The sequence below is a fragment of the Calidris pugnax genome, unplaced genomic scaffold (assembly GCF_001431845.1).
Source record: "Calidris pugnax isolate Ruff unplaced genomic scaffold, ASM143184v1 scaffold228, whole genome shotgun sequence".
Taxonomy (NCBI): Eukaryota; Metazoa; Chordata; class Aves; order Charadriiformes; family Scolopacidae; genus Calidris; species Calidris pugnax.
In genome coordinates this window covers 466,363-493,503 of record NW_015091017.1, presented here as the reverse complement: position 1 = coordinate 493,503, position 27,141 = coordinate 466,363, and the positions used below count along the sequence as shown (strand labels likewise).

The 27,141-nt window shown below is 53.7% G+C and overlaps 1 protein-coding gene across 1 annotated transcript in view; it reads left to right on the top strand.

Moving 5' to 3' along the window:
* SIL1 (SIL1 nucleotide exchange factor) overlaps positions 1-27,141 on the top strand; it is a 44,720-nt gene that overhangs the window by 15,157 nt on the left and 2,422 nt on the right. Inside the window, exon 3 of the mRNA XM_014955793.1 lies at positions 22,751-22,847. Within this exon, the coding sequence (XP_014811279.1) occupies positions 22,751-22,847 (97 nt within the window). The remainder of the gene's footprint in view (positions 1-22,750; positions 22,848-27,141) is intronic.

Sequence of the window (27,141 nt, the reverse complement as noted above, 5' to 3'; positions counted from 1 at the left end):
GCTCGGAGCAGCTGTAGCTTCTTTGACTTCAGTGAAAAGTCTGAGTGCTTGGCACGGCGGCAAACCAAGCCTCTTCCTTTCTGCTTCAAATTGGGGCTTGATTCTAAGTGAGATGAATTTTCTCCTCCTGATAATTCTGTGCATCTGAAGTGATTACAGCTCCGCGTGAGTGCTCTTTTAGGAGATTTGAATGCAGCGTTTTCTTCCGTCTTAAAAAGGTTCCTCCAAGCCTTATGATTCTAGAGAGGGGAGGGGGGGGAAAGAAAAATAAACCCTGGTGGAAACCGTCACATCTTCCTATGCAGATTAAAACTTTTATTTTTATAAAACACATACGGGGGCTAAACGGGAAAACTTCTGTTCAGGCAAGTAGGATTTGGCTGGTGGCGCCGCGCTGCTAAATTCTTATCTGGCGGCAGAGAGGCAGAGCCAGCCAGTGGTATTATTTGGAGTTCTTAGAGAGTGAGCTTTAATGTTTGCTTAACTCCACTAAAAATAGACGCCACCCTCTTTTTCCTAATAGGCGGCATTTGTCACACTTGATTCATTTCCTCTCCCAAACTGAGTTCCTTCATGAATATTCATCGCTACTCCCCAGGAATCTGCCTGTCCTCAGAAGTTGGACTCGCGGGCAACCGACAACGCGAGTCAACCTTTCAGAGCTCACCCAATACCTGGCCTGATCCGGCAAAAAAACTGTTGCGGTATCAACAGCTCTCATTGATTACTGCCTTCTCTGTGAGCTGTGATTGCTCGTTATCCCTCTTGATGAGTCCCCTTAACGAGTCTCCCGTTCCTGTTGTCATAGCAGCACCGCATTGCCCGGCCTGGCGAAGTCTCTGTCGCTGTTAATTGCGAGATGGGAGGATCAGTTTGGCAGTTTTTCTAGGGGGGATTGGGCCAAAAGGTCCCTTCTGAACTGTGATGAATGTGGGTTCCTTCAGAAGATACTAAAACTTGGTAGTTGCAGAATGTTTCTGAAGAGGGAGGCTTTACGTAGCGAAGAGAGGGACAGCAGTCCCTCCAGAGCTCTTCCATTCATGTTCAGCCGCTGCTTAAGGGGGAGAAAAACAACCAGAAATGCCAAAGGAGAATATAAACCGGTTGATTGGTGGTTAAGGAAGTCCGTCGGTACCTCAGACCTTCTCGCCTTGGAAGTGCAAGGTCGTGCTCCAAGTTGCCACTGGAATGGGAGAAATCTGCTGCCCAGTGAGCGCTGAGGAAGCAAAGGGCTGACGTGATGCTGGGGAAACTGGGGCCAGCAAAGCTGCTGGACCACAGACCCTGGAGCACTTGGCTGCATGAGGAGGTGTGTGTGGAAGGGCATCTGTAGGATCTTGTGCTAGGTGGCCTAGGCCACAGTCTTGAACATAGGAAGTTCCACCTAAACATGAGGAGGAACTTCTTCACTTTGAGGGTGGCAGAGCCCTGTAAGAGGCTGCCCAGAGAGGTGGAGGAGTCTCCTTCTCTGGAGACATTCAAACCCACCTGGACACGTTCCTGTGCAACCTGCTCTGGGTAGACCTGTTCTGGCAGGGGGTTGGACCGGATGATCTCCAGAGGTCCCTTCCAGCCCCGTATCATTCTGTGATTCTGTGCCCTGTGTTTCACTCAGCAGGGACCAAGGAGAAGACCCGATGCATTGCTCTTCAGGGCAGTGGGATGAGTGCTGTGCCAGTGGTACAGTGCTGGGCCCGTTTGCTGCGTGAAGGGCTGCTGGTGGTCACCCATGTCTGTGTGGTGGCTTCCAGCACATCAGGCTGCAGGTCTGCTCCCTGATGGTCACTCCATCCTCACTCCATTTGCTCCACCGCCTTAACACTTTTCAGCTTTGCCAATTGTTAAAGCAGTTTGAGGACTAAAATTGATAGTATCTCAGCAGGGTGTTGTCTGCTGGGCTTGTGAGGACCACCCAGTGGGCGGACTTCTTTTGCCAGTGGGGTCTTTGCCATCAAGGAAGACCATGTTGGTTTGCAGCAATGTGCTAGAAGAGTTTTATAGGGGTTGCTCTGGTGAGAAATGTGGGATGATCTCATCACACCTTGCGTCCTGCAAGTCCTAGAGCAAGACCTGCGTTGCCACGGTTGGTTGAAGAGGGCAAGAAGAGGCAGCAGCTTGACCCAAAAGAGTGATTTATCAGCACGGATGCCATCAGCACTGGTTGGACCTGCCAAAGACACGGGGTCAGCATCTCTGCTCTCACACAGAGAGTGGCGCCGCGTGGTCATTTGGCCAGAAGTGGCAGGGCCAGTGGTGGGATGTCATCTCCAGGGAGGACAGCTCATCTGCAGGCCAGCCGCTGGCTCAGCAGAGCCCTGGAGAAGGGCTGGCTCTAAACAATTTACTCTCTTTCCCTCATCCTGAGGGCTGGGGATCAGCTGCGCGTGTTCCCAAAGCCCTACTCCCTCCGTACGCCGGGCAGATTTGTCCTCAGTGCCTGTCGCTGGGTTTATTCCAAAACTTGGAAATGGAGCCAGAATAATCCGTGACCTAAACGTAGGTGTGAGCGGTGTTCTTACAGAATGAAAAAAAAAAGAAGAAAAAAACAAAAAATCTATACCCCCCTTGGTCTCTCCCCCGAAATGAAAATCTCCACTGGCCAAGCCCTGGAAATGAGTTTTTGGTGGGTTTTTTTTCCCCTCTGTGCAGTGAGGAGCCAGATTTCTAAAGGCTTGGCTTTCAATTTTACAGGCGTTTATTATAGGCATGAATAATTGCTGGCACCGTGCTACCACTGCTGTTGTTTGCTCTTACGGTTAGGCCAATTACATATGTAAGCCCCTGATTTACAAGCAAAAGCAGAACTAAAGTAGCTTTGTGGCCTACATTTCAAGAGCGAGCAACGTGTCCGCAGCCGGCTGGAGGTCCCTGTGTTTGTGCCGTGAAACAGGGAGGTCCGTTGCCATCAATACATGGACCTGGATTGTCCAAGGCTTTGTGCTGTCACGGCTCAGCGTGAAGGACATCAACATGGATGAGTATTTGAGGACCGGGAACTTGCCCAGCTCCATCCCATGGCAAGTGCGCTGGAAGGTTCCTGCTGCATTTGGGGAATTTACAGAGAAAGGACATGAAAAAGAGAGAGAATTTGAATCAAACATCATTGTTCTTCAAGACGGACTTAAACAAAGCCTGTCCAAATCCTATTTCCCAACATGATAATCGGTTTGTCTCCAGCTCTTACCATCCAGTGATGAGCCCTCCTGGGGGAGAAGAGATGACATCCATGGCTGAGTTTCAGATTGCTCAATTGAGATCCAACTGAGACATTTTTTCCTCGCTTTTGCTCGAGGGGCAGAAGCAGAGCGGGAAGGAGGTGGGTCAGTGGGACGACTGATTCTCCACCAGTGATGGTTTCCAGAGAACTGCTGGGACGGGTCACATCCCCAACATGACCTGTTGGCCTTGGTTTTGCCTTGCTCAGCCTGAGGAACATCTCACCTTGCTGTGCTGGTACCAGTCGATACCATCAGCTCTGGGGTAGGGTGGGGGAGGATGAGGAGCTGCAGTGACCCTCCTTGGACGGGTGGCAAACTGGTGTCCTTGCTGCTGGGGGTGGGGAGCAGAGAGGGAAGGATGTGAGTAAGGAGAGGAGAAGGCGGGACGTTTGAGGCTGCTGATCTCATCCTCACAAATCAGTAGTGGATCTCGTCCGGGGGAGGCAACGGCAGCTCCGCTCGGGAAGGAGGCCAGCGTTTCACACTCCAGGGGACGGCCACGGGAGGATGATGCGCTCGTGTCATTAGTCATTAGCACAGAGCTTCTCATCTCCTGGGGTCTGTGTGCTCAGCTGGAGGCTCCGTTGTGTGAACGGCCCCAGATCAGTGTGACTGCTCTGTGCTGAGCTGATGGACGTTGGCGAGGAGATGCTCCACACCAGCTCAGCGCAGGGGGCTCCTACGTGGGTTCACAAACAAAGCATCCCTTTAGGAGCATCGCTTCCCAAAGTGATGCTTAGGAACATCTACCACCCAAAGAGTGGTGCTCAATGGATTCAAATCCAGCTGGCGGCCAGTCACTAGTGGTGTGCCTCAGGGCTCAGTGCTAGGACCATTTCTATTTAACGTCTTTATTGATGATCTCGATAAGGACATAGGGTGTAACATCAGCAAGTTTGCAGATGATACCAAGTTAAGCAGGAGTGTTGACTCCCAGGAGGATAGGGAAGCCCTACAGAGGGACCTAGATAGATTGGATCACTGGGCCAAGATCAACGGCATGAGTTTCAACAAGGGCAAGTGCCAGGTCCTGCACTTGGGCCACAATAACCCCCTGCAGCGCTACAGGCTGGGGGAAGTGTGGCTGGAGCTGCCTGGAGGAAAGAGACCTGGGGGTTCTAGTTGCCAAACGGCTGAATATGAGCCGGCCGTGTGCCCAGGGGGGCAAGAAAGCCAATGGCATCCTGGCTTGTATCAAAAATAGTGTGACCAGCAGAAGTAGGGAGGTGATTGTGCCCCTGTACTCAGCACTGGGGAGGCCACACCTCGAGTGTTGTGTCCAGTTTTGGGCACCTCAATCCAAGAGAGATCTGGAGGTGCTGGAGCGAGTGCAGAGGAGGGCAACGAAGCTGGTGAAGGGCCTGGAAAACAAATCATATGAAGAGCGGCTGAAGGAGCTGGGGCTGTTTAGTATGAGGAAGAGGAGGCTGAGGGGAGACCTCATCACCCTCTACAACTACTTGAAAGGACACTGTAGAGAGGTTGGTGCTGGTCTCTTCTCACAGGTAATTAACAATAGAACGAGAGGGAACGGCTTCAAGCTCCAACAGGGGAGGTTTAGATTGAACATTAGGAAGGAATTTTTCACCGAAAGAGTGGTCGGGCATTGGAACAGGCTGCCCAGGGAGGGGGTGGAGTCCCCATCCCTGGCTGTGTTTAAGGGCCGTTTAGATGCAGTGCTGAGGGACATGGTGTAGGGGATGACCTTGTAGAGTAGGGGAGATGGTTGGACTCGATGATCCCAAGGGTCTCTTCCAACCTCAATGATTCTGTGATTCTATGATTCTATGATCTACAGCTTCTGGAGTCAGAGGCAGCACCCCGTCACCCCCGGCGAGCGCCGTGCCCTCAGCAGACCCCGTGGGCAGCGGCTTCCCTCTCTCCGACGGGAAGGCAGACCCAGATTTGTTTACTAGGATCCACCGGGGTTTTACATCCCGGCAATTCCTGGCAAGTCTTCTCTCCTCCTGCGCCTTCGCAGCACATGTGTGAACTTCTGGTTGTGTCACCTTCCCGTCCTCTCCTAACCAAGTCTAGCAGTGGGAAGTGCTCATCACAACTAGCAGTTGCGTAGCGTATGTCTTTCCACAGCTCCGGAGTGGAGAATGAATTGAACCCCGCTTCCTCCTTCACCCTCCGCGTTCAAGCTGTTTCTGAATCCAGGCATCTCGTCTTCACTCACAGCTCTCAGAGCTTTCTTCTGCCCTGGTGATTAAGCCCTTGTCTCCCACCTCGAAGAACTTACCTCTGATGCCCCTCTCGCTGCTCTTCGTTACAGAGACAGATCATCTGAAGATCTTTCTGGCTTTTCCTAACCCTTTCATTGCCAGGCTCAGTCTGTCTGTTGGCTCCCACCTCAGCTGTAGCAGGTGAGGGAGGGCTTTTTCTCTTTGCCTTTAGGGTCATTAAAACTTAATTGCCACGTCGGCGAGGAACCCGTTGTCTCCATCTGTCAGTGATGTAGGACACACTGCTGAAATTCCCCTTTTTCCATAATTATCTTACTCCACTGCATCTTTTATGCAAAACGTTCCCTCCTGAACCTGCTTTTCTCCTTGCTCCAGCCCTTTCTGAGCATCCAGTTTAGCTGTGGTACCTGCTGCTGCTTTGGTTCATATGTATATACATTAATTCTTTGCATTAGTAATGTATTTTATTAGCTAGCTCAGTTGTTTTAACTCCTTGATAGCCTGATTCAGGCATTTGTAGGTGTTTCTCTCTCTGACGGTGGGATCCACATCACGTAGCTTCAGTCTTCCTTTCCAAGTGTCCCCCTGAGCCAACTCTCCAGACTCCATCTCCAACCAGGGCAGAGAGATCCCTCCAAAAGGCAAATCATCCCATCATGAGACAGGAGTCAGACACCCCCACCTCCCACGGGGCAGATCATCATTTCTGCTCGCTGCTGGTGGCCGTGAATTCCTCAGACACTTTTCAAACTCGATGCAGCCCCCTCTAGAGTGAATCCAAAGCCTTGGACCGTAGAGTTCCCTTTCTGGATGAGCCCAGGCAAGTCCAGTGGAAATACAGAAGCGGTGGCTGAGTCTCCAGGGGTGGCCAGACCACAGGCAGGAACACGTTCTGGAGGGAGCCCGGGCAGCTCCTCTGAGCTAGGTGTCTTAATTTTAGGTATCTAACATTAAGTGAGATGAATCTGACACTTAGAAAGATTTGGGGAAATGTTTCCGTCTCATTTTGTATTTAGAAAATATAAAGGTTTATAGCGAATGTTTAAAAAACAACAACAACAGTAATAACAGTAATTATAGGTGGGTGCAATTTTCCTTTATCGTGTAAGTGAAGCTGCAGGAGAAATGAGTGCTGTGCTGATATTTGGCAGGGACACCGGTGCGAGTCCTCGCTGGTTTCTGAAAACTCCTCTTGGATTTTTTAATGACCACCAGCGGCACAACCTTGATTTTTAAATGTCATCCTAAATGTAGCGGTTCCAGCCTCCTCTGCCGTGGCACGTGGGTGTTTGAGCAGGGATGAATCAGAAAGCAGAAAGAATTGCTGGTGCTTTCTGTGGTTCCCAAGTTTTCCTGGAGGGCTTCCCACCCCAGGGGCTTGAGGGCTTGAATCGTCTGTGCCGTGGTGGTCCCTGGTCCCGTGGTGACACTCCTGCTGTCACTCTCCCCTCTGTTAATGCCTGATTAAGTAGCTCGATGCAGAATGAGTTAGATTTCTCCAGGAGCTGGTGTTCCACAGGTCAGGCTTTCACAGAATCACAGAATGATACGGGGTTGGAAGGGACCTCTGGAGATCATCCAGGCCAACCCCCTGCCAAAGCAGGTCCACCCAGAGCAGGTCCCACAGGAACGTGTCCAGGTGGGGTTTGAATGTCTCCAGAGAAGGAGACTCCACCACCTCCCTGGGCAGCCTCTGTCAGGGCTCTGCCACCCTCACAGGAAAGAAGTTCCTCCTCATGTTTAGGGGGAACTTCTAATGTTCCAGTTTGTGCCCATTTCCTCTTGTCCTGTCCCTGGGCACCACTGAGAAAAGACTGGCCCCATCCTCCTGACACCCACCCTTGAAGTATTTATAGGTGTTGATCAGATCCCCCCTCAGCCTTCTCTTCTCCAGACTAAAACGACCCAAGTCCCTCAGCCTTTCCTCGTAAGGGAGATGCTCCAGGCCCCTCAGCATCTCTGTACCCTCTGCTGTCCCCTCTCCAGCAGTTCCCTGTCCTTCTGAAACTGGGGAGCCCAGAACTGGTCCCAGTGCTCCAGATGGGGCCTCCCCAGGGCAGAGCAGAGGGGCAGGATGACCTCCCTCCACCTGCTGCTCACACTCTTCCTCATGCCCCCCACGATGCCAGGCTTTCTGTTTAGGAAAACCGAATCAATAATAAAAAAAAAGGTTTCCCAGCTTCTGCAGATGCAGCTTTTCCATTCTCTCTCCGGCTGGAAGCGTTCCCCAGGCTTCGCTTTTGGAGCTGAAATCTGCGCTTGGCATTTGCGAGGTGGTGATTTGCTTTTGTAAATGGAGCGAAATCTGGGTTTTGAATCATGACTCAGTGAAACAAATCTCCTTTTCTAGTCTAAAATGATTCTAATAGCGCTGTTAAACCCGCTGGGGCTGGGAACAGCCAGAGTTGAAAGCATGAGAGCGCGGTGGGTGGGATTCTCCCTGTGATCCAGCATCTCCCCTTGCCTTTGGAGGAGCTTTGAGATGAGGCTGGTGAGCGACGAGCGGTTCTTTTAAGAGCAACACCTTCCATGGTGGCACCCCGGGGGGTGCTCGGGGGGCACGTCCCTGAGCCAAACGGGTGGGAGATGAGAGAAAGACGCGCTTGATGTAACCGCTCTGCCTTCCTCGGCTCCGGGAGGAACGCGGAGAGCTGCAAACAGATGGCAGGGTTAAAATAGGAGAGGAGCTGCTGCTGGAAGGGGGAGAAGCGAAGTGCCTGTTCTCACACTTGGCTTGGTGGCTGGTGGAGGAGCTGGCGGGTGCCCGCGCTCCGCTGGCGTTCCCGGCAGGGACACACCAGGCAAAGGCTTCCTTATTAGCGCTTGTCTTAAAGAAAAATCAGCTCAAATGAGCAAGCAAACAAATAAAGCGAATAACAATGGAAGGTCTTCACCTCGGGCCACCTTGAAACGTCTCTCAGGATTATGGGTGGGATGCGTGAGAGAGACGCTCGCTGCCGCGGGAGAAGAGAAGCCCAAGACAGCCCCTTGCAGTGTTTTCATGGTACCCAGGGCCTGTGAAGAGCTTTTCTTAGAATTTGGAGTAACTTCACACACCTTGAATGATTCTCAGTGTGACACAGCCGACCTCACAGGGACTCTTCTGTGCAAAGCCATGCACAGAAGGGTCTTCTTCAAGGCCAGGAGCTGGGTAGGACCTTGGGTGCTCCTGTGTCTGCCACCATCCCAACTGGGTTTTGGAGCCAGGAGGCTAGGGGCGTGCAGAGAAGAGTGTGAAGAAGACCTCATCACTCTCTACAATTACTTGAAAGGACACTGTAGAGAGGTTGGTGCTGGTCTCTTCTCACAGGTGATTAACAATAGAACAAGAGGGAATGGCTTCAAGCTCCAACAGGGGAGTTTTAGACTGAACATTAGGAAGGAATTTTTCACCGAAAGAGTGGTCGGGCATTGGAACAGGCTGCCCAGGGAGGGGGTGGAGTCCCCATCCCTGGCTGTGTTTAAGGGCCGTTTAGATGCAGTGCTGAGGGACCTGGTGTAGGGGAGGACTTTGTAGAGTAGGGGAGATGGTTGGACTCGATGATCCCAAGGGTCTCTTCCAACCTCAATGATTCTATGATTCTAAGAGGAGGAAGGGGAGGCAGGAGCCCAACACTCACACTCACACCCTGGTATGGCTGCCGACGTCCTGGGAGCGCTTCGCTGTCCCCCTCTATAAATCAGGGGGTGCTTTGAAGTCTCTGGGGTGAAAAACACCGGGTGAGCTGAAGGACGTGGTATTAATCCTGCGATATTACAGAATCACAGAATTACAGAATCTTCTAGGTTGGAAGGGACCTTAAAGATCATCTTGTCCAACCATCAACCTAACTGACAGAAATAGACACCCACACAACAAACAAGGATCATCACTAAACCAGACCTCCCAGCACCACATCAACCCGTCTTTTGAACACCTCCAGGGATGGGGCCTCCACCACCTCCCTGGGCAGCCCATTCCAATGGCTGAGAACCCTTTCAGTGAAAAAATTTTTCCTAATATCCAGCCTGAACCTCCCCTGGGGCAACTTGAGGCCATTTCCTCTTGTCCTGTCGCCTGTGACTTTGGAAAAGAGACTGACCCCCACCTCTCTACCCCCTCCTTTCAGGGAGTTGGAGAGAGCCAGAAGGTCTCCCCTCAGCCTCCTCTTCTCCAGGCTGAACCCCCCCAGCTCCCTCAGCCTCTCCTCTTGTTCCTTGCTGCATGGTGATTTTTGAAAAGAAATCAACTCTATTTTTGTGGGCTATGGCTAAAATGGCATGGAAATAAGTTCTGCTCGCCGCTCGTAGAGAATCACTCACTTTTTATTAATTAATGCATCTTCTGAAGAAACACATCCCATCCTTGGGCACCGATAGGCATTTGACCTATAGTAAAATAACAAGCTTTCAGAAACGCAGGGGGAGTGTTTTGTAGGCATGGCACATATAGCCTTAAGGTTGGTTTATGCCTCAAAATGAAGCATGGGTTTGGATGATGGAGACTGGAGAAGTTCCTGTGATGTCCTTCTCCATGCACCGTGGAGCACTTGGTCGTACCTACCTGGGAGGGTCAGTCATTCGCCATGTTGTGCTGGAAGGGAGCTCATGTAGCTCCCTGGGTGGTTGCAGATGGAGCGTGGGTCCTCCAGCCCATGGAGTGGACTGACAGACCTCCCAAGTGGTCTGCATGGGCCCATCCTTCACCATCAGGAGAACATCAGAGCCTTGGTGGGGCTGTTCCATACCCTTTTCTCTGCAGGCGCTTCCAGCTCTGTGCTGACAGGATGACAGTGATAACCCCGAGAATCCAAAAACCTTTGCTTTTGAATCATAAAATGGTTTGAGGGTCTTCAATTAAACCCGTGGAAGCTGAGCTGGTATCTGAGGGTCTCAAGAGCTGCATCCCTCCGCTTGCCCTGGCGTTGGTGGGAGCTTCAGGTGGACAACAGCCCCCTCCAAAGCAGAGGAGGGAGTCGTGAGCCATCAGGTGGTCACGTAGCCGGGGGGCACATGCTGGCACCAAAATATAGCTCAGAGCTGGCAAAGCTGGGGGTCAGGAGAAGAGGGGGGCACTGGGGATGTTGTGGGGAGCCTCACAGGTAGGAGGACAGCGGGACTCCTGCCTGGGCTCGCTGTGACCCTGTGTGCAACCTCCAGCCTGTTTTCATGCTACTTTTTATGGTTTTTTTCCTACAGATATAAATACCTCCTGCTGGCTTGTTGTTTGTGTGCGTTCAGCAGAGCAATCTGCCGTGGCTGGGGTTTGTTATGGCACCTCAGATTTCATCGTCCGGGGCTGGTGTGCTCTGAGGGCACCGAGAGCACCAGAGCCCTCTCCAGCTCTGCCCCGCCGAGCAGGGAGGAGGAGGAAGAGGGTTTCCCTGTGACTCCCCTTGGTCCCTCTCTTCCCCTCGCTCCTCCCCGTGGTGGTTGTGCTTTGGGTGGCAGCTCCTTTGGCCTCACCCAGCTGAGTCCCCAGCCGAGTCCCTGGCTCTGGGACACCGGGTGCCGGCTGCGGGGGCTCCCTCCACCCCTGCGAGGTGTCTCGCTGCGGGCGGCAGATTCGCTATTGGGTATTTTTATTTAATTACTTACTTTTACAGCTTTTCATATAAATCTAATTATCCATCTGTTATGCTACATTACAGCACTGCAGCTCGGCTGATTATTTTATTTTTTTTTTAATCCCTGTTACGAGATGTTAGCCAACTCAGCCTGGGCTTCGGCGAGCTGGGTCCCCTCCCTGCGGGGCTCTCGATGGCTCTCACCCCTGGCACAGGGTGAGAAGTGGCTCTGCTCTCCACCTCCAGCTGGAAACAACGGCATGAGTTTCAACAAGGGCAAGTGCCAGGTCCTGCACTTGGGCCACAACAACCCCCTGCAGCACTACAGGCTGGGGGAAGTGTGGCTGGAGCTGCCTGGAGGAAAGAGACCTGGGGGTTCTAGTTGACAAAGGGCTGAATATGAGCCGGCCGTGTGCCCAGGGGGGCAAGAAAGCCAATGGCATCCTGGCTTGTATCAAAAATAGTGTGACCAGCAGAAGTAGGGAGGTGATTGTGCCCCTGTACTCAGCACTGGGGAGGCCACACCTGGAGTGTTGTGTCCAGTTTTAGGCACCTCAATCCAAGAGAGATCTCGAGGTGCTGGAGCGAGTGCAGAGGAGGGCAACGAAACTAGTGAAGGGCCTGGAAAACAAATCATATGAAGAGCGGCTGAAGGAGCTGGGGCTGTTTAGTGTGAGGAAGAGGAGGCTGAGGGGAGACCTCATCACTCTCTACAACTACTTGAAAGGACACTGTAGAGAGGTTGGTGCTGGTCTCTTCTCACAGGTAATTAACAATAGAACGAGAGGGAACGGCTTCAAGCTCCAACAGGGGAGGTTTAGAGTGAACATTAGGAAGGAATTTTTCACCGAAAGAGTGGTCGGGCATTGGAACAGGCTGCCCAGGGAGGGGGTGGAGTCCCCATCCCTGGCTGTGTTTAAGGGCCGTTTAGATGCAGTGCTGAGGGACATGGTGTAGGGGAGGACTTTGTAGAGTAGGGGAGATGGTTGGACTCGATGATCCCAAGGGTCTCTTCCAACCTCAATGATTCTGTGATTCTATGATTCTATGAAACCGTTGTTTCATAGAATCCCTTAGGGAATTCCCACTTAGATCTGTGAGCAGAGGTTCCCCCCATTAAACCCGGTGTCACCGTGTCCCCAGGGAACTTATCCCATGCGGGACCTTACAGCCATCCTGCTTTCAGCAGGGACCTTACAGGGCTGGTAAGAAGCTCAACTATCTCCTGGTGGTGCCTGGGACGCAGATGGATGATCGATATCAAGCCAAGGTTGCCCAGCTTTTTCCAGGCAGCCTTCCACGGTGTCTCTGCCTCCCCGGGGTGACTCACGCTCCCTCGGTGTAAGTATCGCATCAGCCCGTCAGAATCACCACATCACACCCTCAGCTCCACCGAATCACATCCTCAGCTCCAACTTCTCCTCTGCAGTTCTGTTCTCTTCTTAGCAACAAATACTCGATAACCTAATTGCTCATTAAAACCCATGCTCGCATCCCTGTAATCCATTATGTCACGTTGAGGCGTTGTTGCTCTCGCAGGGATGCGGCTGCTCCCCCGCTACCGCGCGGAGTGCCTGGCTTGGGAGAAAGTGAGAAGGCAGCATTGCATTGAAGTGGAGATTTTCATCTTCTCGGGTTTTTTTTTATTTTTTTATGTCTCTCCTATATTCTGTGCTTTTGAACATCTAACGTCTCTTTCATGCTTCACATCTTTCATACGAAATTGTTGTATTGTGTTGCCTATTGAAACCTAGTTTTCCTTTTGTCAAGTTTTTCCCCCCCTCTCACCCCCACTTTCTTCTTCGCTGCATTTTGATCGGCGCAACTACTTAGGGCTCCATTTTTCTGGGTGGGTTTTTCATCTCCTTAAGTCGTACCTCTGAAGGCCTTTGTCTGTGACAAACTCGGGTTTGAGCCGATGCTGGGAGGAGAGGCTTTCTAGGCCAGTTCTGCTGCACGTGGACCTCGGCAGAGGGGAGAGCTTTGGGGGTGTCTGTGCTTCACCCCTAACTCCCAATAGTTGGGGGCAACCTGGTTGAGGTTGGGGTTATCTTACCATTACCCTTTTTATCTCATATTGTGTGTGTGAAGGTCCCATCTCCTTTTCAATAGTGTGAGATGCTGTGATAATGTTTTTGTAAGAGTCACCAACCCTGCACTGAGCCATCGTTTGCTGGCACCCCACGGCAGAGCCAGGCTGGCTATTTCAGAGAGGGGGGGACTGTGGATTGTTTGCCTTGAGTTGTCCCAGTTACCCTTTAACTGGGAAGGAGATGCAGCCCTGTGTGCAGCTGGGAAGTGGTGGGTCTGGAGCTGGCCCGGGGTCACTGCAGCGGCTCCGCAGGCATTTCACAGAATCTTCTAGGTTGGAAGGGACCTTAAAGATCATCTTGTCCAACCGTCAACCTCACTGACAAGAATAGACACCCACACAACAAACAAGGAGCATCATCACTAAACCATCCCTCCCAGCACTGCATCAATCCGGCTTTTGAACACCTCCAGGGATGGTGCCTCAACCCCCTCCCTGGGCAGCCCATTCCAATGGCTGAGAACCCTTTCGGTGAAAAAATTTTTCCTAAGATCCAGCCTGAACCTCCCCTGGTGTAACTTGAGGCCATTTCCTCTTGTCCTGTCGCCTGTGGCTTGAGAAAAGAGACCGACCCCCATCTCTCTACACCCTCCTTTCAGGGAGTTGGAGAGAGCGAGAAGGTCTCCCCTCAGCCTCCTCTTCTCCAGGCTGAACACCCCCAGCTCCCTCAGCCTCTCCTCATAAGACATAAGCTTCCCGTGGGGATGGTTCATGCTGGGGATAGTTCATGCCGTGGCCAGGGCTTTGAAAGCGTTTTCTGCATGTATTGCTTCTCACTTGGGCTGTTTTAATGCTTTTTTGATTTTTTTTATTCTTAAACCTGCAATCTAAAATTCAATCATGGAAGTATTAACGAGCTGCTGATCATCCTGCCTCTCTTTTCTGCCCGTATGCAGAGTCTCAGGTTTACAGCTAGAGTTCGGGCTGGAATTACTGAATTCCAGTCAAACCTTTAAACATCGACATCGTAATGATTAGTTTTATCTCTCTGTCTGTTATTCGTCAGGTAATTTTAACATGAATATAGTTACAAGAGCTGTCAGAAACCCTCCAAATATGAAGGCCTCTGAAAAAGTCACTGCCCTTTTCCCGTGTGACCCTGCTTGTATTGCTTTTGGTTCCCGGGGCTCGCAGAAATGACCTTTTCCATTGCTTTTCTTTCAAACTCTCACCCAGGGGTGACAGTTTGGGAGGCACCAGGAGCCAGGCAGGGCTTGGAGCTGTGTCTCAGGGTAACGCCATCGTAGGCGCCTTTGGGTTCTGAGCCCCCCGAGCTTTGGTGCGCTCTCATTTTCTTCATTAACAGATTTTGGGGTGAAAACTGGGGAGGGGGACGTGTGGAGGGGGAGGGCGAAGGTAAGTCTCGCTGCCTGTTTCTGATCCTCAGGTTATAGCACAAGCTAAATAGACTGCACTAAATTTTTTAGGCTGTTTCGCAGACTCACAGACTTTGATCCCTGCTTTGATTTCCCACGCGGCACCGCAGACCGCTGGCTCTGAGGAGAGAAGAGACCCATTAAGTCCTGTCTAGCCTGGTGATTATCGTGCCTTTTCACTGTCTTTCATCAAAGCACGAGCTCCAGCCTTACCTCCCCGCACCCTGGGGAGGGTGCTCAGCAGCCAGTGGCCACCAAGAGCGGGTGTGCGGCCACCACCACGGTGGGACACCCCAGCCGGGGCAGGAGAAGGGCTGTGCTCAGGCAGGAACACCCCCTCCCTTGCTCTCTCTCCTCCATTCCCACCTCCTTTTGGTCTTTCTCTGCCTGGCTTTAGCAAGATGCTCAGAGCAGGGAGGTGACCCTCTGGTTTTCTGGGGTCTTGTGTGGTTTGTACAACAAGCAGGCCAAGAAATAAATATTCTCTGGGTGTCCTTGCTGGAGCGGTAACACAGAGGTGTTTGCCTGCCTGCCCTGCTCTGTGCTTCCGAGGCCCCAGCTCCCTTTACACCACTTGACTTTCCTTTTTTTTTATTTTTTTTTTTATTTTTAATTTAAATCTAATTTTGCAAGTTCCCGTCTAACTCAGGAGCCGCCGTTGCCTCGGGGCTGTGTTGCTGCTTCTCAGCCTGCCCACGCTCCTCGTGTGTGCAGGCTGGGAGAAGGCTCTCCTGAATCTGTGCACGGGTAGTTGGGGTCATCCTGGGGGGAACAGGGAGAGGCTGTCCTTCCACGGAGAGTAGTCTTACAAAAACCCTGTCTTGAACTGCTTCCATGCAATGAGTTTGCCAGTCCAAATGGCAGAGAAGCCCATGCTGGATTTTCAGGAGCACCAGCCCTGTCCCCTGTGCCGATGCTGCTCCTTACTGTGCCCAAAACAAAGTCCAAGGAGAAGGGGCAGCCGTCCCAGGAGCAGGTCCCAAAAAGCCCCACGCAAGGTGTGGGGGAATTGCAGTGGGGGAGGGAATGACAAGCTACAGCCCATGGAAACGCTGTTTGGAGGGCTCTGATCCCAGCTTGTGAGACCACGTCTCCTCTAGGAAGCATCCGTCGTGCTGGTGGGTCCTGTGGATGGTTGTCCTCATGCTAAGGTCTTGCTGCTTCCACAAATTCCTTTAATGGAATTAAAAAGAAGGAGAAAACCATATCCCAGGCTGCACCCCCAGCAGCGTGGCCAGCAGGGTGAGGGGGGGATTCTGCCCCTCTGCTCTGCTCTGGGGAGACCCCCCAGTGCTGCCTCCAGCTCTGGGGCCACCAACAGCAGAAGGACATGGAGCTGTTGGAGTGGGGCCAGAGGAGGCCACGGAGATGCTGGGAGGGCTGGAGCCCCTCTGCTGGGAGGCGGGGCTGAGAGAGTTGGGGGGCTTCAGCCTGGAGAAGGGAAGGCTCCAGGGAGACCTTAGAGCCCCTTCCAGTCCCTCAAGGGGCTCCAGGAGAGATGGGGAGGGACTCTGGATGAGGGAGGGGAGCCCTAGGAGGAGGGGGAAGGGTTGGACACTGCAAGAGGGGAGATGGAGCTGAGCTGTGGGGAAGAACTTGTTTGGTGTGAGGGTGGTGAGAGCCTGGCCCAGGGTGGCCAGAGAAGCTGTGGCTGCCCCATCCCTGGAGGGGTTCAAGGGCAGGTTGGAGGGGCCTTGGAGCAACCTGGTCTGGTGGGAGGTGTCTCTGCCCAGGGTGGCACTGGGTGGCACCCTAGTGCCAGGGGTGGCACTGGATGGTCTTTAAGGTCTCTTCCAACCCAAACCATTCTGTGATAAACACCCTGGCCCAGCAGCTGGTGGAAGATGCTGGGTCCCATCTCTGCCTTCCCCACCCGCCCGAGGCAGGACGTGTCACCGGTCACTGAGGTGCTGCAGCAACTTCATTTCAGTGTGACTCCGACAGCGCAGATCCCAGCGCCTCAGCCCTTGTTTCCATTCCTTGTGCTCCCCTCTCCGGGCGCTGCTGTTCTGGCAAACAAGCCTTGACTGTAATAATTTCTGGCCCCTCGTGGGAAGTTGAAACTCCAACGCAGTGAAATATAAACTGGCAGAAAATGGAGTGTTTCCTTCTGCCGTTGCAGGCAGGCTCAGATGGAGGTTTTCTGGTGGCTTTCCCTCACCTGCTTTTGTTTTTTTATGTTTTTTTTTCCCCTCTCTGCCCAAGGGCACGGTCACCCTCCTGCAGCCACCGAGAGGGGAACATGATGAAATGGCACATTAAATCTGTGCTTCGGGAGGAGGCAGCAGCAGGAGTGGGAAACATAAATGTTGTTTGGCTTGTGGTCAAAAGGGTGTGCTCGGGAGGGTGATGGTGACAGCCTGGTCACTGCTGGGTCCCTGGGAGAGGTGGGGAGAAGCAGGGAGGTCTGCAGGCAGCAGGGACATCTTGAGGTGGGTGAAGCATCCACCTGGGTTGGGATTTGATAGCACAGAGAGCAGACCGAAGGGTGGACCTTGGGAAAGAGGGTATTGTCTCCAGGATCCATATCAAGAGGATGGCCCATGCCCAGAGCTGGTCAGAAGTCATCCCATGATCTGGGCTGGATGGCCCATGTCTTAAGAAGTTCAGGAACTTGAGCAACGTGGTCTGGTGGGAGGTTTCCCTGCCCAGGGCAGGGGGTTGGAACTCAATGATCTTTAAGGTCCCTTCCAACCCAAACCATTCTGTGATTCTGTGATCTATGATTCTATGATTTTGCCCAAGAACAAAGCCCACCTTGTGAGGGGCAGTGCTTTGTCAGGAGCTTCTCAGAGACAACAGCATGGGCACCTGCGGGCAGTAGGGATTCCGGCTGGTCTCCCTGGACTCTTCACCCCTGCTCAACGCTTCTTGGCCAGCATGAGCCCCAGCAGCATGCTTGTTAGCCCCAGCCTGGCCCAGCACTCAGGCAACGTCTTGCATGGCTCAGTCACGATGAGCCTTGTTTTCTGCTCTTTGGGAACAGGATGAGAGATGGATGTGCTGGAGGCTTGGAGGGAGAAGAACCTCAGACGTGTGGTGAGGGTCACATCTGGAGGGGATGCGGTGTGTCCCTGCAGTTGGGGTGGGTCTCACCAGGACAGCCGAGGCTGTGTTTAGCACACATGAAAGCTGCTTTGTCGTGGTTTCAGCCGAAATCACCGCAACCGAACCAACAGATGGCACTTCCCCCCCCCCAAAAGAGGAGAGGAAGAGATAAGGAGATTGAAAAGTTTAGAATTAACTAAACTACTTTAATCAAAAAATAATATTAAAATAAAAGAGAAGAAAATAATGAAATAGATACAACATATATACCAAACCGTATCAAGCTCCCAGGATGATGATCACACCACCAGCAGGCACAAGGGAAAGTCCCAGACTGGACTCGGTGATGGACAGGAGCAGGATTCCAGCTCTGGAGTCAGGAACACATGGGTCGGGATCAAAGGCAGATGAACAGACAGGGTCCTCTTCGGACGTCGGCCATTGCAGGAAGAGAGTTGACCCTTTGATCCCTCAGCTTTTGTACTGAGCATGGGGCAGATGGGATGGAATACCCTGTTGGTCAGTTTGGGGTCACCTCCTGTCCGTTCCTCCCTACAGGTGGGACCCCTCTACGCTTTTCCGCTTCCGACCCTCCAATGGGGCAAATAACAAATTTACCTGCCCTTGGTTGTTATAGCAATAAGTATAAGCAAGGGCCTCTCTGCTCACCATTCCCTGGCACGTAGCACAAACATTGGTCTTATCACTCTGAGAAGGAACAGTTTTCTCCACAATATGCCATTAATTTCAGAGAGTTAAAAAAGGCCTAACTAAAATGCAAAGTTACAGAACACAAAATTGATCCGGTTTTACCTCAAACCGGGACATGCTTGAACCTGAGCACGGTGCTTGTGTCGAGTCCCCATCCCCTCCTGGCTGTTCCTCACCAGGTTTGAGGCTGGTTAATCCCACCCGTTGAGCGCACCCACGTCTCTGCTGTTGCTGTAGCATCACGGGGTGGTGGTGTTGGCTGTCCCAGCCTTGGAGCTCCATGTCCCTGTGTTTCCGTGCTGGTGCCACCATCCCCTTACCCCCTAGCAGATGAGTTGCATTTCCCAGGCGAGCGCTCCGCACTCTGTCTCATTGTATTTATTTTGTTCGGGCTGCTTTTCCCTGAGCTTGACAGTGTAATTTGTACAGATCTGGGCTGAGTTTCCCAAACCCTCAAACGAGATTTTTTTTGTTAGCGTGAAGCCTGGACTGTTGATAGTAGAGACGTTGAACAACAGAAGCCCTGAGAAGCGAGCAGCACGCCTCCCAGCCAGGAGGGCTTCTGAACCTCCAGAGGTGCTCCTTGGCAAAAACTCCACGGTTCAGAGGTTTTAATTAGATCTAATCCTCCAGGTGACCAGCCAAGCACTAAAAGGCATACCAATTTTTCAGTTGTGTCCCTTGCTGTAAGAGTTCTTATTATTTATTTTAGATAGATGTGACAAAAGAGCCTGGATGCCCCAAACTTAGCGTTTTCCTTGAATGGCACTAAGAGGTCTCCAGTCTCAGAGCAGTTACGCTCAGAAAAGTGCCTGCCTGCGAGCTTCTTCTGCCCTTACTCTGGTCTCCAGGAGTGACTTGCATGTGAAATCTGGTCGGGTTTTTGGATCAAAAGTTGTGTTTTCTGAGTGTCAGAGTTGCCAGCTCCTCCTTGGAGTCTGGAAATGCAGACCCCTCCTTGGGGTTCTGGTTCTTTGCCTCTTGTTGGCACCATTCTCAGAGCCCCAGCGTTGACAACGGGCCCGACAGCATCGAGGATGATGTGCCATGTCTTCTCCTGGAAAAGCTCGAAGAAACAAGCACAAAAACCCAACCGTACGCAGTCAAAACCAGAGACCAAAGCTGTCGTCGCTGCAAAAAACAGAGCTGGAAAAAGCCTCCTATTCCCTGCCCTGCCTGGTTTGCAGCCTGGCTGTGTCTGTGCATCTCCTGGAGCAGCTGGGTGGGTTTGGGAGATGCACAGGGCTTTGATCAGGGCCCCAGCAGCTCTGGTCACGTTGCCCAGCCTCTGCAGGAGAAGGTTCCATGCTGCTGTGGTGAGCACGGCCGAGATCAGCCATCCCAGCTCGAGAGCTGGCTGTGCCCAACTCGCTGCCAAGGCACGTCCAGGGACTCTGGGACATGTATTGCTTCTCACTGCTCCCTTTCCTTGCTGCCTTCTGGGTGTTGTGCCTCTGGACTCCCAAGGGAGTCTAATTACAAGCCTGGCTTATAAATCTGTCCGGACCGAAAGGAGATGCAGGTTCATTCACTTCTGTAGGGCAGATATTACTCATCTCTGGATCTTTTGAGGCAAGGCCCACCCTTAGCACATTTCCACCTGCTGGGGTGTCTGAGACAGGTCTGCAGCCACCCCCTGGCTGTTCTGGGAGCTGTTTGTCTCCATCCCACCCTTGTACTCTGTCTGTTTTTCCCCTGGGAGGAGTTGCTGAGGGTGGGCAGGGCGCCGTGGTGCTGCAGTGACCCCGTGCTGGAGGGACCCTGGCTGTCCATGTGACTGTGGGTAGGGATGGAGGTGAGGGAGGGGGATCTCATTCAGGGGGAGATTACCTTCATCCAGGAGGTGCCTGGGGGCAGCTGAAAATTTTGGGGCTGATGCTGTTTGCCCAAGTTGACTCCTGACTCTCCAAAATCAGAGCCCAGGACGGCAGAGGTGCCGTCACCGCTCTGCAGGAAGAGGGGATTGGCCACGTGGGTCATTTCCCACCATCCTGAGGTGGAAAATAACATCCTGTTGCTGCAGGAGAAGACTGTGCTGCGCCTGTTGACATGGTGAGGATGGGGGATAAATACATCTTGGAATGTGCATCAGGTCCCACTGGGATGGGGACCCCCCAGAAGCTGGTTTGCTCCCAGGGATGCTGGGGCTGCCGCAGTGCAGGTCTGTGGGTGCAGGGATGGACCACACTGCAAAAATCTCTTCTGCAGGAAGATCCTGAAACCCCTGGGTTTGTTCTTTCCCCTTCTTACCCTGTTTGGGCAAGTCACAGATGTCCCCCTCCTTGGCAGGGTGCCTGCTGCAGCAAGAGAGTGAGGAAGGAGAAATCAAAGGTGGCTTTCAACACCACCCCCCCCTTTTCCTGCCTTGAGGTCAGCCTGGTAATTGCAGTCAGGAACCCCCCCACCAGATCCGATGCCTCTGAGCCGTGGATGACTCCTGATGGCACGAGAAGCAAAGCCTGGATGGAGCAGGGAGGGTTGGAGAGGTTGCCCGGCACCTTGGTTGACACTGAGCTTATTGTTTTGCTGTTATTTCTTGGAGCCACGGGTTTAATTCAAAGCTGCTCCCTGCCCAAGTCCATTTGTCTTCTGGTTCTGTTTCTTGATGACCCTGTCTGCCTCTCTCTCTCTTATTTCTTGAACATGGCTTGGCACTGGCTGCTCCAGCAGCTTTCTGGTCGCGGTAGGAGCTTGTGGGTGTTTTGCCATAGCAGAGACGTGTGACCTTTCTCTGGCCCTGGTGCAATTGCTGCTTCAAAGGGGAGCAAAGGCTGGAGCTCTTCCTGGGAGCCCAGGGATCCGGGATGCAGACAGCCCATACCTTGTGCTCCGACAGCGACAGCCCTGCCAGGGAGGGAGATGGGAGCATCCAACCTCCCCCCCACCTTCAGAGACGGACCAGAAATGGGTTTGCAAAGTGTCCATGTGGCTGAGGTGCCCCTGCCCGGGGCAGCTGGTACCCGGGGGGCAACATGGATGGAGGGCAGGGCTTGTCTTCAGCTGCCTGCACCTGGGGCAGCTCCTCACAGCCAGACCTGAGGCTTTAGCCTGGTCCTCGCGCCCGGAGGGATGGGTTTAGCCATTTGTAGGGCTTGGAGAAAAGCACCGGGTGTGAGAGGCGTGTGGGTGGTGGGACCAGGGGTAATTTGTGATTCAGAGGCTCCGGGGACAAGCAGGACCTTCCTGCAGGTGAGCTGCAGCACAGGAGCTTTTAAATAAATCAGGGAATTAACAGAAGGTGAGGAGCGGGCGAGAGGGGGAAGCGAGAGTCAAAATTAAAGGCTGTTAAGGAATAGATGTGATGCAAAGCGAGAGGATTAATGGCTGCGAGGGAAGCACAGGGGAGGGCTCGTTGCCAGGGGAAGACAGGTAGGACGTGGCCACAGATGGCTTATAGAGTCATAGAATGGTCCAGGCCGGAAGGGACCTTCAAGGCCATCTAGTCTGACCCCCCCGCAGTCAGCAGGGACACCCCCAACTAGACCAGGTTGCCCAGGGCCTCATCGAGCCTCTCCTTGAATATCTCCAGGGAAGGGGCCTCAACCACCTCCCTGGGCAACCTGTTCCAGTGCTCCACCACCCTCACAGTGAAGAACCCTCTCCTCATCTCCAATCTAAATCTGCTCCCCTCCAGCTTGAAGCCATTGCCCCTCATCCTGTCACTGCAGGCCTTTCTAAACAGGTTCTCCCCAGCCTTCCTGTAGCCCCCTCAGGTACTGGAAGGCTGCTATTAGGTCTCCCTGGAGCCTCCTCCAGGCTGAACAACCCCAGCTCCCTCAGCCTGTCCTCGTAGCAGAGGTGCTCCATCCCCCTGATCATCCTTGTGGCCCTCCTCTGGACCCTCTCCATCAGGTCCATGTCCTTCCTATACTGAGGGCTCCAGACCTGCACACAATACTCCAGGTGAGGTCTCACCATCGCAGAGTAAAGCGGCAGAATCCCCTCTCTGGACCTGCTGGCAACACTTCTATTGATGCAGCCCAGGATGGGATTGGCCTTCTGGGCTGCAGGTGCCCACTGCCTGCTCATGTCCAGCTTCTCCTCCACCAGCACCCCCAAATCCCTTTCCTCAGGGCTGCTTTCTGATACCTCACCCCCCAGTCTGTACTGATGGTGAGGATTGTTCCGGCCCAGGTGCAGAACCCTGCACTTGCTCTTGTTGAACCTCATGAGGTTCACCTGGGCCCACCTCTCCAGCCTGTCCAGGTCTTTTTGGATGACATCCCATCCCTCAGGTGCATCGACAACACCACACAGCTTGGTGTCATCTGCAAACTTGCTGACGGTGCCTTTAATCCCTCTGTCTATATCATTGATAAAAATGTTAAACAGTATCGGTCCCAGTACGGACCCTTGAGGACCTCGGCACGGTCCACTTGGGGTGGCCCACAGGGCTCACAGCTTCTGGCTGTCCGTGGTTGGTGGGAGCTGTGGGGTTACTCTAGGATCAGGCTGGATCTACTCTCGTTCGTGTCCGCTGTGGGGTGCTGCCCCCCACAGACCCTGGGTCTGTCCCACCCTGCTGTGCCCCACTCCTTTGGTGACCTGCCTTTTGCTTTTGTCCCTGCAGCAACCCCAAAGTCCAGGTAGAAGCCATCGAGGGCGGCGCGCTGCAGAAGCTCCTGGTGATTCTGGCTACAGACCAACCCCTGGCTGTCAAGAAGAAGGTGAGCGGGCAGGGAGCCACTTCTGGGTAAAAACTGTTTCATTCTGAACTCCATATGTGATCACAGAATCATTGAATTGTTGTGAACCAACCCCTGGCTGTCAAGAAGAAGGTGAGTGGGCAGTGAGCCACCTCTGGGTAAAGACTGTTTCGTTCTGAACTCCATATGTGATCATTGAATCATTGAATTGTTGCAATTGGAAGGGACCTCTCGAAGGGACCTCTCAGATCATTGAGTCCAACCATCAACCCCACACTGGCAAACCCACCACTAACCCATGTCCCTCAGCACCACCTCTGCCTGGCCTTTAAATACCTCCAGGGATGGTGACTCCACCGCTGCCCTGGTCCAATGTTTGACAAACCTTTCCCTGTATTTTCCCAATATCCATCCTAGACCTCCCCTGGTGCAACTTGAGGCCATTTCCTCATCCTGTCAACTGTGACTTGGAGAAGAGACCGATTCCCCCTGGCTACCCCCTCGTTTCAGGGAGTTGGAGAGAGCGAGAAGGTCTCCCCTCAGCCTCCTTTTCTCCAGGCTGAACACCCCCAGCTCCCTCAGCTGCTCCTCACAAGACTTGTGCTCCAGACCCCTCACTGGGTGACACCATGAGCGTGGGACCCTGCGCTGCTCCCCATGCTGGGTGGGCTTCAGTGCCCCCCAGGGTGCTGGCCACCCGCCTGCCACCCCCAGCTCCTCGTGTCTCACCCCTGAATGGGCTGCCCAGGGAGGTGGTTGAGGCCCCATCCCTGGAGGTGTTCAAAAGACAGGTTGATGTAGTGCTGGGAGGTCTGGTTTAGTGATGATGCTCCTTGTTTGTTGTGTGGGTGTCTATTTTTGTCAGTGAGGTTGACGGTTGGACAAGATGATCTTTAAGGTCCCTTCCAACCTAGAAGACTCTGTGATTCTGTGATTCTGCTGCCAGCAGCAGGACACAGGGCAGCTCTGCCAGCCCCGCGGGGGGCCAGGCCTTGCTGCTGTGGAGGAGAGGCGGGGGTCCCCGTGGCAGGAGTAACCGTCAGAGACTAACAAACATGGGAGCTGACGTTTGGAAGGAGCTAATTGCCGGAGCCAGCCCCGTGTCCTGCCCGTGGCGGTGGCTTTGGAGGCAGGCGAGCAGCGCCGAGAGCCCCCAGCCAAATGTGCAGCGCTGTCCCAGACCAACCCCTGGCTGTCAAGAAGAAGGTGAGTGGGCAGTGAGCCACCTCTGGGTAAAGACTGTTTCGTTCTGAACTCCATATGTGATCATTGAATCATTGAATTGTTGCAATTGGAAGGGACCTCTCAGATCGTCGAGTCCAACCATCAACCCAACACTGGCAAACCCACCACTGACCCATGTCCCTCAGCACCACGTCTGCCCAGCCTTTAAATACCTCCAGGGATGGTGACTCCACCACTGCCCTGGACAACCTGGTCCAATGTTTGACAAACCTTTCCTTGTATTTTCCCAATATCCATCCTAGACCTTCCCTGGGGCAACTTGAGGCCGTTTCCTCATCCTGTCAACTGTGACTTGGAGAAGAGACCGACCCCGCCCTGGCTACACCCTCCTTTCAGGGAGTTGCAGAGAGCGAGAAGGTCTCCCCTCAGCCTCCTTTTCTCCAGGCTGAACACCCCCAGCTCCCTCAGCTGCTCCTCACAAGACTTGTGCTCCAGACCCCTCACTGGGTGACACCGTGAGTGTGGGACCCTGCGCTGCTCCCCATGCTGGGTGGGCTTCAGTGCCCCCCAGGGTGCTGGCCACCCGCCTGCCACCCCCAGCACTGTGTGTCTCACCCCTGAATGGGCTGCCCAGGGAGGTGGTTGAGGCCCCATCCCTGGAGGTGTTCAAAAGACAGGTTGATGTAGTGCTGGGAGGTCTGGTTTAGTGATGCTGCTCCTTGTTTGTTGTGTGGGTGTCTATTTTTGTCAGTGAGGTTGACGGTTGGACAAGATGATCTTTAAGGTCCCTTCCAACCTAGAAGATTCTGTGATTCTGCTGCCAGCAGCAGGACACAGGGCAGCTCTGCCAGCCCCGCGGGGGGCCAGGCCTTGCTGCTGTGGAGGAGAGGCGGGGGTCCCCGTGGCAGGAGTAACCGTCAGAGACTAACAAACATGGGAGCTGACGTTTGGAAGGAGCTAATTGCCGGAGCCAGCCCCGTGTCCTGCCCGTGGCGGTGGCTTTGGAGGCAGGCGAGCAGCGCCGAGAGCCCCCAGCCAAATGTGCAGCGCTGTCCGTCGGGGTGGGGGCTCCCTCACCCCCCCCTCCCTCCCTCCTCGCCGTACTCCCTGGAGCATGAGATCTCATTACCCTCGCTTTACCGCCTGGTGCCACCTCTGGTTACGGGCCCTAAAATTATCTGGCTGCTCCCGAAAACCCAGTGCCAACTATTTAACATGGTGACCTCCTGGCAGAGGGGGTTCGGTGGGGTAGGGGAACCCCCACCTCTTCCATTCATCTCTAGGACACCTGCTGTTATACAAACAGTGGTGGTGCCAGTGTTTTAACGAGCTCCCACAAACACCTTCCCTTCAGCCCATGGGAAGGGTCCTCCAGCAGGTGAAAGACTCTGGGGAAGCCCTTTGCTTTTGGCCACAGATGGAAGGAGGTCCTGGCCGGAGGGATGCACCACAGGATGCTCCCTGCTCAGAAATTCCTCTGGGAGAGCCTGTGGCTCACTCCAGAGCTTGTTTTGGGGTGAGCAGGGGTGGCTGGGTGTGCAGAGGCCCTCACCAGCATCGCTTGAACCCCTGGGTGATGGGTGCAGGATGCTGCTTTCCAGCCAGCCTGAACGGTTCCCTCTGAGGGGAGCCTATAGAAGAGCTGGGGAGGGACTCTTTGCCAGGAGGTGTAGTGATAGGACAAGGGGAAACGGTTTTAAATTGGAAGAAAAAAGATTCAGATTAGATCTCGGGAAGAAATTTTTTTACTCTGAGGGTGGTGAGACACTGGAACAGGTTGCCCAGGGAAGGTGTGGCTGCCCCATCCCTGGAGGGGTTCAAGGGCAGGTTGGAGGGGTCTTGGAGCAACCTGGTCTGGTGGGAGGTGTCCCTGCCCAGGGCAGGGGGGTTGGAACTGGATGATCTTTGAGGTCCCTGCCAACCCAAACCGTTCTATGATTCTCTGACATCCCCTGGAGAAGAGCGAGAGGGATGAGCTCAGTACTGTCTGTATTTACCCAGCCTTCCGAGAGCCTCCGCAGGCTGAACCCCCTTTTCCAGGAGGAGAGAGGGTTTTAATTCCCAGTTCATGCTGTGTATGGTCTCCCATCCCAGGGTTGGTGTCCCAGCCCATTGCCATGGGGGGCAGCAGCCCGTGACTCCCGCTCGGGTGGGTTTTCCGCCCCGGTGCTCGCAGCGATGCGCGGCAGCGAGGCCAAAAGGGCATTCCTCCCCTCCCCCTCCTTCGGCCCGGGGTTAAAACAGGAGCCAGAAACATCTTCCCATTCACCGGCGGCAACTGGGAAGATGGAAAAATAGAAACAAATGGGAGTGGGGAGGACGTGGCTGTCAGCTCGGATCTGTCCAGGCAGAGCTGGGGACGCGTGGGCCACCTCTGTGTGCGGGGGAGCCGGCTGGGCATCCCGGTCCCCACTCGGGCAGCAGCTCTGCCCCGGGCAGCATCAGCCCATCACCTCTGCAAACCAGCCTCCGCAAAAGCAGACAAGTGTAAAATTCTGTGGTTGGCCCCTCGTTGTCTCCTGGTTGTTAACCCCGTGGTGCCCGGGGCCCAGGGGCAGGCATGCTGGTGTCTCTCACTGCACCTTCACAGACCCTCTTCTGGGGCTGTGTCCTGGGAAACAACATGGTCTTGTCCTCCAGCTGCGTGGGTGCAAGGGAGAGGATGTTCCCCAGGTGTTGTGTAGGCTGCCCAGGGAGGTGGTGGAGTCTCCTTCTCTGGAGACATTCAAAACCCACCTGGACACGTTCCTGTGCAACCTGCTCTGGGTGGACCTGCTCTGGCAGGGGGTTGGACTGGATGATCTTCAGAGGTCCCTTCCAACCCCATGTGATTCTGTGTGTTCACATCATCTCAAGGGGATCTGAGCGGTGCTGGGCCCCACTTTGCCCCGTCCTTAAGCCCATGGTTGGGCTCTGTACCGAGGACCAGTGGGTGGGAACTGTAAGGAGAAGTGATGGCACTGGGTCTGTTCAGGTGCTGGCCACAGGTCCCTCTGAGCTATTGTTCTAGTGAACATAGTCCGGGTTGGAGTTGGGTTGAAGTCGCCCAAGTTCGGCAACCTCACAGTGCTGGGGAGGGTTGGGGTCAGGAGATAAGAGGGCTCACAGAGATGCCCCTTAGCAAGGAGAG